A 20,074-nucleotide genomic window follows, 5' to 3' on the forward strand; every position below is an offset into this window, starting at 1 on the left:
AAAGATAACATAGGTTCGGGAAGTGGGTCCTACATTACCCCAAGCAACATCCTTAGACAAAGACACTTGAAGCATCAAGTGCAGATTTACTCAGAATAAAACAAGGTTCAAAAAACTTACAATCTGAAAGAATGCTTATCTTCTTGGAAAATGACAACGTGAAGCTGAGCTAAGTGTTTTGGTCCTGCCCATGTCACATCACTCCCTGAGCAATCTAGCATCAGTCCTGAAATAATGGATTCATGAACAGGGGTTGTGGAAGCAGAATCTGATGGGTTGTGAGTTTCTTCCACCTCTGAGAAACCATTATGTCCTCAACAGTATCAGGAAAACTTATGAAGGAGTACGGGTGGAAATTCTTTACTCCTAATCCTTAAAAATTAAGTCTTTCAATCCAGAGCCTCTGTTTCTGAGGAAATGCCTGGCATATATTTTTTTCTCTTGTTTTTTTCTGGACAAGTTCTTGTCATCTTCAAAACCCAACCTGAAACTCACCTGTAGGAAAGTGACTACAATGAAAGCTTTTATCTTTTCTCTAACACTCAGAACTGTGTTAATTTGCATTTCATGATATTCCATTTAACACACAACTATTACATATAAAATATATGTCAGTTCATTCTGTAGGCACCAAACATTAAACATGCAAAAGAACATTATCCCTAACTCCAGGGAGCTTAGAGATGTGTGTGAAACACACACATGCACACTAGCACTCACATAACATACAAGGTCTTTTTTTGATAACTGTATCAACCACGAGCTCTGGTACCAAAGAGAAAAGAATCATTAACAGCTTTTCCAATAATCTTGGATCTTTTCATGTGTGAAGGGTTTGCTTATATGAGGGCTGAATTTTTCTCCACGTTCATTTCAGATCATCTGATACAGACTTAGGTCTGTAAAAGGCACTCAAATATTGTTTAGTGCTGTCTTTCTTTTGAAGGCTTTTTTTAACTTTCTAAATGGTGCAAATCCAAGCTTCCCATTAGTCTTATGCAATCAGTAACCCAAGAACCACTGTAATGAAGCTTTCGGTTTTGTATGCCAGAAAAACAATAAAGAACATTTTAATAAGCAAAAGCATATTCAGAATAACTTCAGAACTTATGTACGCCTACAGGGGAAAACAGTGCATATGACAGTATATTTATTATACCTCCCATCAGTGATGAATAGCTTGGATGGCTCATCTGGGCTCTGCTTTTTAAGGAAAACATGAATAGTGCTAATCGCTGTGTAATTCAAGGTATGAGAGGGGAAGCATGAAGGTGGAACACAGTGTGTCTAATCATTCTGACCGGTATAAGAACAAACACAAGGTTCATGGATAAGTACACTGAAAAGAGAAAACTGACATCATGACTTAGAATACTAAGAAAAATGAAAAGGGCATCTGCTGCAGGACAGAAAACAGCCACAGGGTCAAGATGCCTGCAGTGGGAGCGAGATTTAGAGAACTGAGACTTTTTTCCTCCTAGCAATAGAAGCTAATTTAAGGGAAACAGGAAAAATTCTGACAGTAAACTGAGAAGTGAAAATAAGTCCTCTTCAACAAACCAGACAGAAGAATGAGGCTTTTGGTGGCAGAGATGAAGAGAGAATTATTTGTCTGAGGGCTCTGCTTCCAGGAGTGTGAAACAGCAGCGAATTCAATTTATTTAATTAGGACCTAAAACATGCAGGACAGGAGAGGAATTCAGAGGGGAAAGAAAGTCATCGTGACCTTATGGGGCTCCCAAGCTCAGAGCCAAGTGAAAGAGGCAGGCACGGCGAATCAAGATTGCACTGAGACCCAGGCAGCAGTGCTAGGCTGGATCAGCGACAACAAGGGGGGCCGAGAGAAGCCTCATCCTCGTCTGGAAGGAGAGGACAAGGGCAAGAATCAAGGTCATGAGAAAGGCCAAGGGCGGGGTCTCCAAGGGTGAAACAAGGGAAAAGGGAAAGCAGGAAGCTGGGGTCATGGACGAGAACATTCGAGAATTGGCCCTTAGAATGAAGGCAATGCTTGCCTCCCAGGAAGCGCCAACCAGTCTCTACTGAAGAGTGATGTGAGGGGTGAAGCAAGATGGCACTCATGAGTGATGAGGGCAGAATGGACAATCAATGACTTATGAGGCCAGAGCATCATCAGGGTGGAGTTTTAAATGTCCCCCAGGAGGATGGCAGGAGGTGGAAGAAGGGAGAACAATGAGGCAGTAGCTGACCACTAAGGAGAGAGGTAGTGCTGTTAAAATACTGGAAGATTTTACAGTGACCATATAATTTATTTCCAAATCTAGGACACTATTAATAATTATACCACAGGTATAACCCAAGACGATGGCTACAGTAGTGAATTTTGAGATTTCAATAAGGATGAGGAAACGGCAATGTATGCAGCTAAAGGGATGGTCTTTAAATGAGGTGAAGTTTGCAGTGGGACAGAGTAAAAGATCTGCATGTATTATAGATGAAAGTTTCCAGAACAATGATGACTAGAAATAAGATCTATTCACATGCAAACAGAGGAAAGTAGACCTTGACCCTTATCATGAATCAAAGAGCATAGAAAGAATTATATTTCTGACATAGGATATACACTCTTTTATGATTTAAGTCCTCAAAATGGTTTCTGTATGCCTCATCCCCAGGCAGATATTAGAGTAAAATATATTTTTCCTTGTAAAATACAAATGATATGTTTCCTTTTAAGGAATGAATAAACAGAGCCTTAGGTGTGCTGTACTCCAACCTATGTTCCACACTGTATCTATCTCATGAGCCAAGGTATCTCAGAGAGAGGAGGAAGACAGTGAATTGGGGCCATCAGATACTTCAGTGGTCCTCCAGTGATAAAGACTCTGGGTCTCAGTTCCTTGATACACAGGAGAAGATGAAGTGTAAAGAGCAACACAACTGCTGAACTGCTGCTGGTGGGTGTCATCATTATTGTGATTCCAGGGGGGTAGTCCTAGAGACCTCGAGGGATCATGAGCCCAGGAAAGCGTCTTGATTAAGTATACAATACATCTGTCACGTGACTCAGCATCATCTTCCGGTGAAACTCCCTGGCAGCGGCTCACATTCTTGGAGGGAGGCTAAGGCCCCAGAGTGTGTCTGAGGAGGGAGACTGGCCCGGCCCCCCATGTCAGGCATTAGTCCACTCCACCCTGCCAGAGGGGCCCTGGGGAACACGGAAGCATCACCACTGCGCACAGCTCTCGTGCTAGGGACCAGCTTAGAGGTGCTCTCTGACATCCAAGCTGGCGGCAGGAGTCACCAGTGAGCCCTGCTCTGTCTGCCTCTTGTGTAAGAACTTCAAATGTTTAAAAAACACCAACTCGCCACCTGGCTTGTAAACTGTAAAACCCGGCTGCAACCTCATGTGGGGCTCCATTTGGTCCAGAGTGCAAAGCAACCTCTTAGAGCAGTGTTTCTTTAAGCTGGCTGCACATTTAGAATCACTTGGGGCTAATACCCCACACCAATTAAACTATAAATCCTGGGGGTGGGGGTTAAGACTGAGAAATCAGTGCCTTTTAAAGGTCCCTACGTCCTTCCAATGTGCAGTCTGAGAATCAATGATTTAGACTAAGCCTTCTCAAACGTGTATACTGTCCTTGTGTGAAGATGACAATTTGGATTCAGTAAGTCTGGGGATGGTCAGAGATTCAGCATTTTAACAGGTTCCCAAGTGATCTCAATGCTACTGGATGATAACTTTGAGTAACAAAGTTCTCAAAAATGGGAAGCTCCATAGAAACAAAGAATCTTATTTTTATACTCTGTATCCACCAAACACCTAGCACAGTGCCTGGCAAATACTGATGATGAGTACATGTCAGCTGAATGGATGAACTGATGGATGGCCCAATCTCCTCTCAGACTACTATTCCACTTCTCACAATTTTCAAACATCCAAAGTGAAGTCAAGTTGAACAAGGAAGAGGAAGGTCTAGATTAGCTATACAAGAAAGCTTCATTTATATAATCAGGCTTCCCTGGTGGTCTGTACTGAATTATTTGTTCATAATTGTAACAATTTAAAAAGTACCTTTCAAAGAGAGGTCATGTTTTCTAAGACATTGTACATGGCCTATGTGAGTTGGGACAGGAGTGTATAGTTCAGACATATAGTTTGCTCTTATGTCACCCCAGCAAACTTCAAAATGATGGTTTCACCAGCTGGTCCTCTTGAAAAAGAAAAGTGCTCCCCTGGTGGTCAGCTGTCCCTACATTCCCTAGTACTGATTTCCCAGAAGTTATCCAGCATGACTGTTTTTCATGGCCTTCTCTGATGACTGAAATATCATTAGAGGAGAAAGTGAGTGTTATGTGATTTCAGTGTGGCTGTCAAGTGAGCCTCTGAGTGCCTCGAGGGGGTCTCACACTCTCAGTACCCCACCAGCAGTATGAAAAGTGCTGTTTAATATTTACTAATGAACGCCTTCTGCATGGAGCTTCAGGGGGGCTGTTGAAAGGACACTTCATGGAAGCCGAAGCCCAGGAGCACTTCGTTCTGCCTCAGCTTGTTAACACCTTCTCAAGAGATGCAATTATTCTGCATGGCTGGGATTTCTGCTCAGTATTTCCAACATACCCTAAGTCAGTTACTCCAGCAGACTCATCAACATCACAGTCTATGAGGTAACAGGAAAAAAGAGAACCATGTCTATCTCAGTGTCAGAATAAATGCTCATCAGAGCATAGTTAATGATGGAAGTCAAGGAGACCATTCCAGGGACAAGCCCACTAAAGAAGATGTCACATTTCAAGTGTTCACATCCTAGGATGGGTGAGGCTTAGGCAGTCATTCAGTTTTATGATATTGGGAAGTAGTGACCTCAAAGAGATTGTCTACTTCTAAAAGAAAAAATCCTGACTTTTTATTGGGCAACAACTTACAGGCTTTGCTATACTTATAACCTTTTCGTTTTACATATTGTATGACTGGTAACAAAAAATTAGATGAATAACACACAAACAGCATTAATCAAGCTTCCTTTTAGTCATGCCAATATTAATTAAAGCAAGTCCTGATGCCTGAAAATTGTATTCAGAAATAACTGCATGCCCTTTATAAGCTATCCATACCATACCTCACATTTTTGTGCTTCCTCTTACATCTGGTCATCTGTGACTGTATAATCTCAACAACCACGCACTGCACACTACATTATCAAAGGACTGGATTTTGTTGTCTTCCCTGCAAGAGTGTGGAGTTTCATTATGGTGGGCATGTTATTTGCAAATCAGCTCGACCTGTCGAGGCTTAGTTTTAGCCTTCATTCAGGATGGGTCTAGTGTAGCACTGGGCTTCCGAGGTGACTCAGAGGTAAAGAATCCACCTGCCAAGCAGAAGACACAGGTTTGATCCCTAGGTGGGGAAGATTCCCTGGAGAAGGAAATGGAAACCCACTCCAATATTCTTTTGTTTTTTTTTTTTAAATGTCTTAGTTTATTAAAATAAATGTTGTACATTCTTGGCATGACCAAAAATAAATGATGATTCATATTGTGCATAGGTTCTTGGTCATGAACACTCCAGTATTCTTGCCTGCAGAACTCCATGGACAGAGGAGCCTGGTGGGCTACAGTCCATAGGGTTGCAAAAGAGAGAGTCAGTTAGCAAATAAACAACAACAAGGGTAGCACTATTCCTATGACTGACTTTTTGAGTTGTCAATTGGATGCCAAGTGTGTTCAATGAAGTTTTCCTAGTCTGCTTGGCCAGAACTCCAACATCTCCAATTACTGATATCTCTAGGATATCTACTCATCTCACAGCCCACCCACACCTCCCCTCCCATACTTATTTTCTGCTGGGCCTGGAAGACTCTTGCCCTACTGATGCATGCTTAGTATATGGCCAAAGATTCAAGGGACTCCTATATATAAACTTCCAGAGCTCGCTCTTTGCACAGCTCAATCTTCTGCAACTCCCTGCCCTGAAAATTTCATCTACCTCAACAGTTGTGAGTTACAAACAGTTACAGTCTCTGTTTCCTCTATCCGATGAGTCTTCTGCTCTCTGTGCTCCAGTGCCCTGTACTGCAACTAGAAAGTTGTTGTTGCTGAGTTGCTAAGTTGTATGAGTCTTTTGTGACCCCGCGGACTGTAGTCCTCCAGGCTCCTCTGTCCATGGGATTCTCCAGGCAAGAATACTGGAGTGAACTGCCATGCCTTCCTCCAGGGGATCTTCCCGACCCAGGGACCCAACCCACGTCTCTGATGTCTCCCGAACTGGTGGGCGCGTTCCTTAGCACTAGTGCCACCTGGGAGGCCCAAAGTGGCGGAAGGGCAAGTCTAATGCACCCTTCACTCCATCGTGGCTGCAACCGGAAGTTACATTCTCACTTGGAAATGTTGTTTCTTTAATCACAGTGAATTTATTTTATTCTAGATAGAATAGAACTTTAAACTCTATCTTTAAAAGTCAGAGCTATTTCAAGGTCTAATTCCCAAAAGAAGTCTAGGGAAAGAATTTCTGAAATGAAGACACATATAAGGGTTTTTAATTATCCGGGAGTTTCCTTTGCTCGTCATATATACTCTTCTCTAACAAGGAAGGTAGAATATTCCCTAAGGAAAAGTCGAGTCACTGTTAACCATTTTTATATGGAAAAGTTAAATATATACAGTAAGTTAGTGACACCCAATCTTTTCTAGGTAATAGCACATCTATAAAATGCTAATATTTTGATGACACACTGCTGGAGGCCTGACATTGTTGGAGGCCATCAACTCGGGAGAGGGTGGGGTTCCACCCCCGGAAGGCCCTTTGCATCCACACAGGAGAACTGAGAGGATCACTCCTATAGCCCGCTCAGAGCACAGGGGTGAGGAAATACGACAGAAGTAACATTTGAGTTCAGATTTCACTAAGAAATAAGAGAAAAGTTGAAACCAAATCTCAGTCCCCAGAAAGAAAAGAGAGTTTTCACAGGCATTATGAGAGGCAGGCAGACAGGAATTAGGGGAGACTTTTATAGGAGACAGCCCAGAGCAGAAGCCTCAAAACCTCTGGGCTCATAGATGGTTTGCCTCTTAGAAAAAGATGCTTCTATATGGAGCCCTTCAGAGAACAGCACCCAACAGATGCTACCATACTGGCCCAACTCCAGGGTCATCACTCACAATGGGCATCTCCTGGAACTGTGAGACGTGGCTATATAGTTAATCACAACAAATATATACGAATTGCCAACTGATTTCATTTGCAGCCTATACAATCCTAAGTCTTAGGAAATGTTTATATTTTTGTCCTTTTTTTTTTCCTAGCAGAATGAAAGACTTTGTTCCCTCTTAATTCTACTTCAAACGTCAGTAATCATGTGAAAAGCGGATGTTTGCAGAGAGGGCCTTTCTTGGCTACTTGTACTCTGGCTTTCAGAACGATCAGAGACATAACATATAAGGGCGTGTGAACTAGCATTACGTCAAGTGCAGATCATCAAGGTGGCACTTTTGCATTTTTTTTTGCCCATTTAAATATAATTAAGCATGTGAAATTATATAACAATATGTTTTCATAGAAACTTCTCATTTTCTACTTGTTAGGTCATTTACATTGAGAGGACCACTTGATGCTAAATTTTAGAAGCTGTTTCTAATGGCGCCTTCAGCTCATCCAAATGGCTAATGGCATAATTTACCTCTCAAGGCTGTGCATCCTATAGCAGAGATTTCACTTATGTTTAGAGAACTATATTGATTCTGCACACAAATACATGCTTTTCTTCCATTAAAAGGATAGTAGGTATAATAAAAAATCATTTTGCTTCATTACAAAGACACTGGCACTTATAAAACATATTTCATTATGTTTTAAGAGATGTTCTTAGCTCCTGCATCACCTCTAAGAGACACAAAGAAGGCTGTTAGGGTAAGGGGGGAGGAATCTTCATTTTCCAAATAAGCACCAGGAAGGAATAAGAAGTGAAGGATATAGTCATGATCATTATGAAGGTCAAGAACACCAAGCCAGCTGCAGCAGCTAATGGTAAATTCTTACTTTCCATCTCCCTTTCATTTATAAGACAAATGTACATTTCTTTTCTTTCTTTTAGAAAAGCTTATTCCTTGGCATAAAAATTTGTTTGGAGTCTTTTCTCTATACACAGAAAATTTAGCTTCTAGGCCTGTGCAGTGAGTGAAAAATATAATTCCCAGGTCCAATCTCAGTCCTCAGGCAACTCAGCCGAGTTCAGACCTGACCAGTGGACTACAGCTACACTCGTCTACCACCTGGAGGAAAAGGGGGCACAGGAGTGCAGAGGTGGGGTACATGAAACAGCTCTGCTATGGGAGCTTCATGGTCTCTTGTCTTACAAAGAATATTCCCAGCAAGACTCAGAACAAAACCAAGCTCTTTGAAATTCAGGCAATTTATGTATCAAGCAATTATTTACTAAATACTGAGGCTCAGATGACCTTGGAGGAAAAACAGATTAACCAATCACATTCTCTCAACAGTACCTTTGCAGACCAAAAGTCTGTAATTTTGCCAAACTCCAATGCATCAGTTTTTTTCTTTCATGAATTGTGCTTTTTGTGTCCTAACAAGTCTCTTCTCTTATGTTTTCATAAATAACTTTTTTATGTCTTATGTTTTCTATGCAGATCTGTGCTTCATTTTGAGTTAATTTTTGCATAATGTGTTATATTAGGTTAGGGCTCTTTTTTTTTTTTTTTTTTTTTCGCCTATTGATGGTCTATTGTACCAACACTATTTCTTGAAAAGATTATCCTTTCTTTCTTAAATTTTCTTTGTACCTTTGTTAAAAAATTAATTGGCTATATTTTTATGGATCTGTTTCTAGACATTCTGTTTCAAGGGCTAGCAAACTACCTCCCATGGGTCAAATGTGGCCTGCTACCTATTTTTGTGCACCTCTGAAACTAAGAATAGTTTTTACATTTTCAGATGGTTTTTAAAAATCAAAAGAATAGTATTTCAAAGTATATGAGAATTACAGGAAAGTAAAATTTACATGTCCATAAATAAAGTTTTATTGGCACTCATCCATGCCCATTCATCGACACCTATGACTGCTTTTGTATAGTTGACACAGATATTGTATAGCCCATAAAATCTAAAATATTTACTCTCTGGCCCTTTACAGAAAAAGTTTGCCAAGACCTGGTCTAGGATATGAGAATCCTTATCCATGCATAATCTCAGGGGTTCTCTGAATGATATTATAAAAAGATACTGTAAGGACAGAAGCTTTAAATAGAACCTCTGAAAGCCCCGAGGAGGGCAGAGAAGGAAAGCATTTAATAGCCAGCTACCCATTCCAACTAGGACTAAAATATAAAAGCTTTAAGTAAAATTATTCTTAAAAGGATGAGTTTTACTGCAACATGTAGTTAACTACAAAATGGGGAAACTTTAAGTCTAAAAGGTATTTATTTTTAATGACATTTTCTTAAATATCTCTATGAGTCATAAACTAAGAAAAAACATTTGCAGTGTGAAAGATGACATGATAATGCCATGAATAATATGGTATTTTTATAAAGATCAATTGGAAAATTACAAAATTTTCTACTTGAGTAAACATTTTAAAAAATGCAAACACTTAACAGATTAGCAGAGATGACAAAGAATGACAATACCAAGGGATGATAAGGATAGGGAAACATTCTCATTGGCTCCTGGGGGGAGACTAATTGGGAGGCGATCTTTCAGAACATCACTTAAATGTCTTTAAAAGGCACTGAGACAGGACTTTCCTGGTGGTCCAGTGGTTAGGAATCTGCCTTCCAATGCAGGGGATGTGGGTTCCTTGGAACAAAGGTCCCACAAGCTGGGGGGCAATTATGCCTAGGCACCAAAACTTGAGAGCCTGAGTGCCACAACTGGAGACTCTATGCCCCACAACTACTGAGCCCGAGCACTCTAGAGCCCATGCTCCACAAAAGAGAAGCCTGCGTGCTAGAACTAGAGAAAAACCATGGCAGCAATGAAAAGCCTGTGCACTGCAATGAAGACCCAGAGCAGCCAAAAGAAAAGGCACTGAGGCAGCAATACAGCAATTTATCATCATGAAATAATAACTGCTAACATTTATCCAGAACTTACTATCAGCCAGAGATTTCAAGTGCTTTGCCTCCTTTAACTCGTTTCATCTTTACACCAAGAGGTAGCTACTGTTATCATCTCCATTTCACAGATGTGAAAACCAAGGCACAGAGAGACTGAGTAGCCCACCCAAGGTTACACGAGTAGTAGAAAGTGGTAGGAATGCTTACACACATGAGGATCTACAAATAAGGTGATGACTACAGGCAACATGGTGCAGAATAGGGAAAACTCAGAAACAAGCAAATGTAAAAGAGGACTGTGGTCCGCCATACATTGGGATGTTAAGGAACCATTTAACCTTGCTGCCAAAGATAGACATGATATACTGGGGACAAATGAGGGTACACAAGAGTGTACATGATATGACTTTATTTTTACTTTGAACTGTAATTGTGTGTGTGTGTGTGTGTATGTGTATGTGTATGTGTGAAGTCTGAAAGAACACGGCTCAAATATTGAGAGAGATATCTGAAGGTGATGCGGTCACAGGTGATTTTGACTTGCCTTTCTATTGATCTGTCTTGTTCTCATTTATTCCCTGAGAGTAAGTATTACTTATTTAATTTTTAAGTAGAAGAGGGCATCAGAGAATGAGATGGCTAGTGGCATCACCAATGCAATGGACATGAACCTGGGCAAACTTTGGGAGATGGTGAGGGACAGGGAGGCCTGGAGTGCTGCAGTCCATGGGGTCGCAAAGAGTTGGACACGACTGGGCGACTGAAAAACAACAAATTAAAAGTGCACCCCACGCTACTTTCCATCTCAGAAAAGTATATTTTAATAAAATGCAAATGTGAATGTAAAGAGCTTTGAGATACTTTAAGAAGACAGAGGCTATAAAACTATAATAAATCAGTTTCATCCTAAGAAAAGTTAAATAATAGAGGGGCATTTCAGGGAAAGTACAGCCCTTAATTGCAGGGGAGTTCAATATACCAAGAGAGAACTCCCAGTCAATGGGCATTCGTCTTTTCTTTTTCCTATCATAACTTATCACAGCAATAACTATAATTTTACTTTTTATTTCTAAAGCACTTTCAGTCACAACATTTCATTTAATCCTACAACAATAATACAAATAAAAAGGGTGGAAACAGAAAACAGAAAAAAGAGTTTCTCTAATTCCTTAAGACACCTGCAGATTTTTATGTGTGTGTTGGAGGAAAAAAGTATTCCAAGATGCTGGGGCAAGGGTGACTGATGTCCTGTCACTTAAGCACAGCACTTGCGAGAGAGATGATAATTAAGTTGAATAAACACAGGGTCCGTTCAGTTTTATATAATTTGAGGAAGCATGCAAAGCTGAGAGTCGGCATCAACTGCCAACTCATCTGTCAATGAGAAATCTGCAATCATCGAAATTTCCAGGTGGCATTGTTTTGACTGTCTACTGGCAAGCGCAAGTCCTACTTTTATCATCTTCATCTAATTTAAAACCGTGTCTCTGTGATGGTACACAAGCTCAGGAAGAAGAGTTTTGAGCAAATGTGTTTCTGGTGCCAGGAATCTTCCTGACGGTCTCAGAGTCCAGGTTACTTTTATTAGCAAGACAAAACAGCAGCAAACTGTATTCCTGGGGCTTTCCAGTGGTCTGAGGAAAAGATATATTGTGACTGCTGTACCCAGTCAGGACATATGCAGTCTAACAAGACAGGCTATACCGTGAGAAATACATCCGAGGCCATAAATGACTCATTTGCTGAACACTGACATTTTTCAAATGTGTGTAAACCCAGATGATCCCAGACCTATGCTTAACTTCTTCATTCACTCATAAAACACGTCCTTCTAATGGGTCTGTCAGCATGTCATCATTTTCAGGGTGACACCTGCTAATTTACTCTTCACCCCTGAAACCACATTTAATCCTACACTTTAGCTCTGCTAAAAGCTTCAGCAGTTTAGAGAGAAAGGGTCAAGGCCAGCAATCTATATAGCTGATCAGCTTTCTTCTTCCAAGCTGAGAACCTTTCCTGAGATTTCCAAAGTCACTTTCCCATGGGGAGAGGAGCAAGGGAGTCTGGATGCATTTTTCTCATGAATAAATGTTTCAACTAATGAATTAATGGAAGGGAGGCAGGAAGGGAAAATAAACATTAAAATAAACAAAGGAAAGATCATAACAGAAAGACTTAGGAAGGAGCTCAGGGTGACTTTCTTTTCTTTCTCTCTTTTCCCCTTGCCCTCCCTGCTCTCTTCCTCTTTCTCTCTTTTTTCATGGTGACAGCAAGGAGAAAACTAACCAGAATCCAGAAGAGAGAGAAGCGAAATGGGCTGGGCATGGGAAGAAGTGGAAGAAAGAAGTAGGAGAAGAGAGCTTCAGGCACAAAATGAAGCAACATGAGCCCTGTGCTGAGCTCAATGTGTTCTCTGCACTATGATTCCATTTCTGTAGATGCGACAATGGAATCAGCAAGTCCTGATTGATTCTGACCCTAACAGGTCACAGCCATGGATACCAAAATGTCAGAAACGGATGGGGGAATGGTGTCGTAATATTGTTTTCCTGATAAAATAATGATGTCATGAATTTAGAAAGAAAATCCCACAGGCACTTGCCCTAGATATACCCAGCAACAACACGTCAGACTCAATCAGTAGACAAGAGTTACCTCAGGGAGTGACCGAGCCCCACCTACTGCAAGCACCCACAGCCCCACAGGAAACAGCAGTCCCGTCCCACCAGCCCCCACAGTCAAGGTCAGGAGACGCCTCTGCCCTGGCGTGGCTGCTGGTGACTAGGAGTCTCTTGGGAAAGTCTCTTCCGGGCTCTGGGCCTCTCTCTGTTCCTCCTTTGTCACCAGGACAGAACACCCAGGGTGCCATCTAACTCCCAGGACTGCTGTGACCTCAAGCATTTGGGGTTCCTGGCTTGCAGCATCCCCAAGAACAGGCGAAATCCCTAAAAACAGGCGAAACCCCTAAGAACAGGCAACATCCCTAGCTGGGATTTTTTTCACAGTGGTAACCTTAAACCACTTCTACCTGTAGCTACTCTTCTGGCTTCCTTCTTTCTTGAGAGGTGCATGTACCAGTTTTCTTCCCCAAACATCAATGGTGTCTGCCTCTCCTTCCCTCCGACTACACTACATTGTGACTTTAGTCAATAATAGTACCTTTCTTCATATTTACCTTGATATTGTCAAATAGGCTGTATAACCATGAAGAAATGGGGGTGTCTGTTTGCCTTTAATGGGTCAAAGACACAGCCACTCAGGGGAGCCTTTTGATAAGATATACCCGAGTTCTAAAGGAGTCACGTGGGAAGCCCTTCCTCCCTGGTGAGTGGGGACCACTATTCTGGGGCCAGGAGGCTGTTGGCCAAGGGCAGGGACATCGGCCCTCTCCACAGCTGGGCTTGCTCTGCCCCAGGCAGCAGCGGCCAGGGCGCACACATCCTTCACAGCCGAGCCCCACCTGACCCCCCCAGCTGCTCTCAGTCTTTCTCCAGGGAGCTTCTTGGGTTGGAAACCAGACCCAGAGGCTTCTGAACCCTTTCAATCATGCTCTGAGCACAAGCCAGGAAGGCCGGGATGGGGGCGGCAGGAATGCAGACGAAGGAGCTATTTTTGAGTGACTGGAAATAAAAGCTAAACACAGGTGTGTTCTGCACCCATGGAAATGTTTCCAAATCCACAAGAATTCTTTATAAATAAACTAAAAAAACACACCACTGGAGTTGCCACATTTCATCCTGGTTTCCAGGGACACACACAAATAGTTCAGGCCAGTGCACATTATTTCTGGAACTGAGGAGCGCTTACAGGCACCCACTAAAGGTGTCTGACTCATTTTCTAGCAAGCTCTATGAACTGACAACCTAGGACTGAAAATGAGGGTGATGTTTGCCCTGTGACTCCTGCCACGGCTCAGAAAAGCAGGGCAAAGAGAAATCAGTTTAACTGACTATAAAATGAGACCGCAGCTGGCTTTTGGGGTAAATTGATAAAATCTACAGCAAAAGCCATCAACACTTAGAGAACAGCAATTCTGAACTTTCAACTCAACTCATAATGTAATAAAGAACCATATCAAAATGTAGATTAAACAAATCATGGTGAAACTATTCATTCTGCAATATGAAAAGCAAACAGTCATCTAAATAAACTTGTGAGTGATCCCTCAACTTGGAGCAAGAGGAAGATTTTTTTATAAAGCAGGCTTGACAGACTCAGACTCCATCCTTCCCATCTTCAGCAGGCAAAGTACTTTTGGCATATTTTCTTTCCAATTCTTGCTGAAATCTCACCCATTGCAAAATTATTTTTTTTAATATAACTTTATTTATTTATTTTTGGCTGTGCTGGGTCTTTGTTGCTGCTCAGGCTTTCTCTAGTGGCAGCGAGCATGCTCAGTCACTTCAGTCGTGTCTGACTCTTTGCAACCACAAGAACTATAGCCCACCAGCTCCTCTGTCCATGGGATTTCCCAGGCAAGAATACTGGAGTGGGTTACCATTCCCTTCTCCAGAGGGTCTTTCTGACCCAGGGATTGAACCTGTGTCCCCTGCATTGCAGGCAGATTTTTTTTTTTTTAAGGTAAGAAGTGGATTTATTTAGAAAGAAACACACTCCATAGACAGGGTGTGGGCCATCCATCTCAAAGGGCAAGTGTGGCCTTCAGAGAAACACTCCACAGAGTGTGGGCTGTTGCAACAACTAAGCCCGGCAACACGACTACTGAGCCTGTGCTCTGGAGCCTGGGGAGCAGCAACTATTGAGCCCACGATCCACAACTACTGAAGCCCACATGCCCTAGAGCTGAGCTCCACAAGAGCAGCCACCGCTATGAGAAACCCGTGCACCGTAACTACAGAGTAGTGCCACCCCTCCATGTGGAAGCCAGGTGCAGGGATCACGTGGACAGGGAGGATGCCAAGCGCTCATTTTGCAAGTATAGTTGTAATTATCTGTAAGCTGCTTCATAGGTCCAAACTGCTTCTTAACATTCAGCTAGGGAACTGGGGAAAGCAGTCGCAACCCTCAGGACACTGAGAGCAGCCTTCCACCTCCACCTGGTTCCCTGCTCCCTACTGGGTGGATGGGACCAGGAGAGAGTCCCACTCTGACTAAAGAAGCTCTTTAGAAAACTCCACTTTCTTTTATCCGGCAGGATTTCAGGCTGGGAGGAAGGAATGAAATCACCAGGATGAATGAGTTCTCATCGTATAGAATCAAATGACAAGGATGGAATATAAGATGTTGAGGTAGAAATAGATGAGTTCAGACAAGAGACCATCTGCGGCAGTCTTTTCCCCAAACCTTAGTAAACATTATTGTACATCTGGTTTTCAAGTGAAAAGAGGGTGTCCCCCTCCAAACAAAAACAGGAAAATGACCCCCCTCCACATTGCAAAGAATGGCAGTTGTTTAAAACTCCGGTCTCTTTATTGTCCAGGGGTGGGGGGGGAGGGAAACAGCTCTACCCCTTCCCCCATGGTAATAAAACCTAGTCTCTGTGCCAGTTATCAGAGTATCTATCTCCTGCTTCACAACCGCTTCATGTCTTTGGTTCAGGGTCTGATTTAAAATAGGCAATGCCGTGTGCCCAGGAATGCAGCCTGGAGGAGGCTCACAGGATAAGGGCAAGGCCGGCAAAGAGAACCTCTCTGCCTCCTCGGCTGAAAGGAACAGAAGGGCATTGTTTCCCCTCCTCTGGGTTCCTCTGGCCACAGTCAGCACCTACAAAGGTGAATCAAATTAAGTTCACAGGAGAAAATTTTAGAGGTGAGAAGATGGATGTTCTGGGGCCCTCAGCAAGCAGGGAACACTCTACTGGTCCAGAAAGGCACCTGAGCATTGCCCAGCATGCCACTTTCCACGTAGAAGGTGAGAGCGCCAAGCTGTCTCCCTAAATAATCTGACCCTGGGCAAGCTAATTAAACTCTGGGGTCCTGCATTCCTTGGCATCTTGGGCTTGGGCTCAAACACACAGCCTCCACAGCCATTCCTTAAAGGTCACTGTCCTTGATTAGAAGGTTATAAAGGTAAATCCTACCAATCACCTATAGACACATTTGGGGGTGGGGGAAGGGGGGCAGGTAACACCACATCCCTCCCCTCTCAGTGATGGCCAGAGGCAGCAGGACCCAGGGCCTGCTTCCCACCTGAACCCCCTGCCCTCTCCCCCGTTTCTCTGCCCCCTCCACCCTGTCCATGCTTTCTCAGTTCAGTTCAGTCGCTAGTCGTGTCCGACTCTTTGTGACCCCATGAACCGCAGCATGCCAGGCCTCCTTGTCCATCACCAACTGCTGGAGTCCACCCAAACCCATGTCCATTGAGTCGGTGATGCCATCCAACCATCTCATCCTCTGTCACCCCCTTCTCCTCCTGCCTTCAATCTTTCCCAGCATCAGGGTCTTTTCAAATGAGTCAGCTCTTTGCAGCAGGTGGCCAAAGTATTGGAGTTTCAGCTTTCTAGCCCCACATAAATGAAAGCAGAAGTGATGATTCCCCAGTCACACCCTTAAGCATCCTAAAGACAGTTCAGCTTTTCCTCATGGTCAACCATGATAAGAACCCTATATTTCAGGGAAAAGGCCACATATTCTGGGAATTACTTAAATAATAGATCTTTCAACCACCTTCTTGATGAGTACCACTGCATGAAAGCATAAAGTCCATGGTGCAGGCCCTGTTAAGCTGTGTCACTTCACACAGATGCAGTGATCATAAAATTGTCCCATCTTCTCAGCCTGAGCAAGATGGGCAAGATTCTCTCAGGCATGCTACCTGTCTTTGATCTGAACACTAAACATTCTTTAAGCCTTATCTGCCTGTGAAGCACAACCTTGCCTTTCTGGAACCCCTCCTTGGGTCCCTCATGGCACAGAGCTTTGCAGCCGGGGCTGCTGGGGAGGGTGGACTCGCCAGTCAAGCAGGCCACTCTCCGTCCCCCAGGTTAGCCTTTCTGGGATGGGGCCACGCAAATCTGCAGCTGGTTCCAATGCAAATGGAATCTAGCTGAGCTTCAAGTTCATTCATTCACTTGGATACATTTGGCCTAGCCTGACTGAGAGGAAAGACACAAGATTCTTTCTTGGGAATTCAGGATCATGAAAATAATTTCAAAGGTTAAAATAAAAGCTCATACTATCCACTCAACACCTCAAAGTACTTCAGAGTTTAGAAGATAGGAGGGAACCTTTGTTTACCTTATTGATGAGAGTGACTATATCTCCTTCTTTGATTGTCAATTCATCGTCGTTCTGTGCCTCATATGGAAATATAACTTTGCAGTAATCCTTGGCTGTAAGGAGAAAAGAAAACACAACCTTTAAAATGCTGTATCTAATGAGCTGTCCCAGGAGGAGATGTTCTCTATCACATCAACTGCAGAGAAAGGCACACTTAACCGACAAGACACAACTGCTGCATAAAGAAACAAGGTTCACCATCGGAAAACCACCCAAGACGGCTCACTTTTGGTTCATTCATTTTTTTATTCTCACTCTTTTCCCTCACAAATTAGGTGATGTCATGAAAGCCACTGACTGCTTTGCTTCTCTCAGACAGAAAAGCAAAATGGTTTCCTTGGTCTCAGAAAACAGGGTGTCCTTTTATAGACTATTTTACACACCATTTTATATCTTCTTCAGGTGGATTGTGTAGACACAACCTACAAAGAGCTTAAAAGCTTAAATTTTGCCCTCTCTTCTGCACATCACTAAATCAGAAATCAAGCATATGCATATGTTATAAAATGGTACTCAAAACAATGGGAAAGACTCCAGTATGGTCTGTTAAGAGACAGAGGTCAATGTAGCTGTTTGTGATCATGTTTCAGTCACAAATGGCCAACAAATGCTGACCAAATGTTCTTTATACACACATGTGAGGTGGGGGCAAACTTTTCAAATATGTTTCAAGGTCCCTCTATGGGAACCTGCCTAATCAGAAAGGGGGTTGTTCAACAGTAAGGAAACAGCTTTCACCCCAAAGAGAAAACGCTGAGGCCAGTCAAAATCCATTTAAATGTGCCCTGAATTATATGCTTTGGAAAGTCTACCTGATACTAAAACCTTCACTATTTCCACAAAAGCACCTGTTTAGAAGACAGTGAAAATATTTGTAAGGTACTGGGGAAATTAAGACTTTGAAAAGAGGTTTAAAGACTCAGGACAGAAGGTAGAAAGAAAAATTCGAGAGAATTAGCACCTACTGGGTATTTATTATTCTGCACCAAAGTCAACAACCCCAGTGACTTTGAATGGCTTTAGATATTTCCCAAGGATTAGGCCAGTTCCTACAGACAGATTACAACCTAGAGGTATATAAGTATCAATTATATTATCCCTGGTAAAATTTACATCACTAAAATGTGGGGATTTTTTTATTATGGTTAATATCATATCAATCAAAGAGAGTGATATATAAAATCAAGGCAATAAAACATCTATAATACAGACACACTGGTCTAGGGTTGGGATATGACAGAGAGTAGGGAGGGGACGAGGGAGGAAGGGAGAGAGGAAAGAGAGGGACTAACTTTGTTGACAGATGTTTTTGCTTCCCATTCAATGACTTGAAGATATCAGTTATATCCCCTAGCCTAGTGTGGGAACCCTTCTGTCTTAGGTACTCTGGGAAGTTGATGGCTTTTGCTCCTTAACTCATCCTAAGAGGCACTAGTTCTAAATCCCATCACCATCAATCCACCCAAATATTCCTAAGCCCACATGGTGCCATCTCTCTTAAGTTAGCTATAGCAAACCTCCCCAATTCTGAATGGGCCCAAATGTTCTAAAGGGAGGGGGGAAAGTCAAGCATCTTTAAATTGGATAATGACAGCTCCTTACCAATTTTCCTATTGACTGTATTAGTGAAATATGACTACCCCACCTCAAAACTTGCAACAACACTGAAATAAATGCAGTATTATTGGAGAACTGCCCTGCAGTCTTTGCTTTAAGAATAATTTGTTGGATCAGAATCATGGAAACGTTTTAGAAGATAAGACATCTGTGGCCAACAAAGAAAAGGAAAAAGTCATGTTTCTATTCCTTTCCACCCATCAAAAATAGTCAATTAAGTGTGGTAGACATTGCTGGTTAACTACCCGGTCACTATTCCCCATCCCCTTCCCAGTTCATAGAATCCTAATTTGCTCAGGCATTATTTTCAGGAATAGGGAACCCTCCCACAGCCCTGGGGATGAGTAAAGTATGTCTAGGCAAATAATACTTTTATAACCATTTTTACATTGAAATATAGTTAATTTATAATGTTGTGCTTGTTTCAGGTGGACAGCAAAGTGATTCAGTTATGCACACACACACACACACAGTATTCTTCTTCAGATTCTTTTCCCACACAATTTATTACAAGACATTGAATAGGTTTCCTGTGCTGTAACAGTAGGTCTTTGTTGTTTATTTTATATATAGTAGTGTATATGTTAAAGCAAACTCCTAATTTATCTTCCTCCACTTCCCACTATTCCATTTGGTATTTTTAAGTTTATCTTCTTTGTCTGTGAGTCCACTTCTGTTTGGTCAATAAGTCCATTTGTATCAGTTTTTTAGATTCCAAATATAAGTGACATCATATGATATTTGTTCTTGTCTCATTTACTTAATATAATAATCTCTAGGTCCATCCATGTTGCTGCATATGGCATTATTTCATCCGTTCTATGGCTGAGTAATACTCCATTGTATATATGTACCACATCTTCTTTATCCATTCCTCTGTTGATGGACGTGTAGGTTGCTTCCATGCCCTGGCTACTGTAAATAGTGCTGCCGTGAACATTGGGGTGCATGTATCTTTCTGAATTATGATTTTCTCTGGATATATGCCCAAGAGTGACATTACTGGATCATATGGTAGCTCTACTGTTAGTTTTTTAAGGACCTTCCATACTGTCTCCATAGTGGCTGTACCAATTTGCATTCCCACCAACAGTGTAGAAGGGTCCCCTTTTCTCCACATCCTCTCCAGCACTGTTTGTAGACTTTTTAATGATGGCCGTTCTGACTGGTGTGAGGTGATGCCACAT

At 42.3% G+C, this 20,074-nt stretch overlaps 1 protein-coding gene across 13 annotated transcripts in view; it reads right to left on the reverse strand.

Moving 5' to 3' along the window:
* Positions 1–20,074, reverse strand: part of SH3KBP1 (SH3 domain containing kinase binding protein 1) — a 334,366-nt gene that overhangs the window by 69,362 nt on the left and 244,930 nt on the right. For all 13 annotated transcript variants that reach the window (XM_086387406.1, XM_086387410.1, XM_086387408.1 and 10 more), the window contains one exon: positions 17,229–17,323. In XM_086387406.1, the coding sequence (XP_086243532.1) occupies positions 17,229–17,323 (95 nt within the window). The remainder of the gene's footprint in view (positions 1–17,228; positions 17,324–20,074) is intronic.

Source organism: Bos grunniens, chromosome X (genome assembly GCF_055505025.1).
Source record: "Bos grunniens cultivar Pamir isolate PY7600 chromosome X, Bosgru_T2T1.0, whole genome shotgun sequence".
In the NCBI taxonomy this organism is placed as follows: Eukaryota; Metazoa; Chordata; class Mammalia; order Artiodactyla; family Bovidae; genus Bos; species Bos grunniens.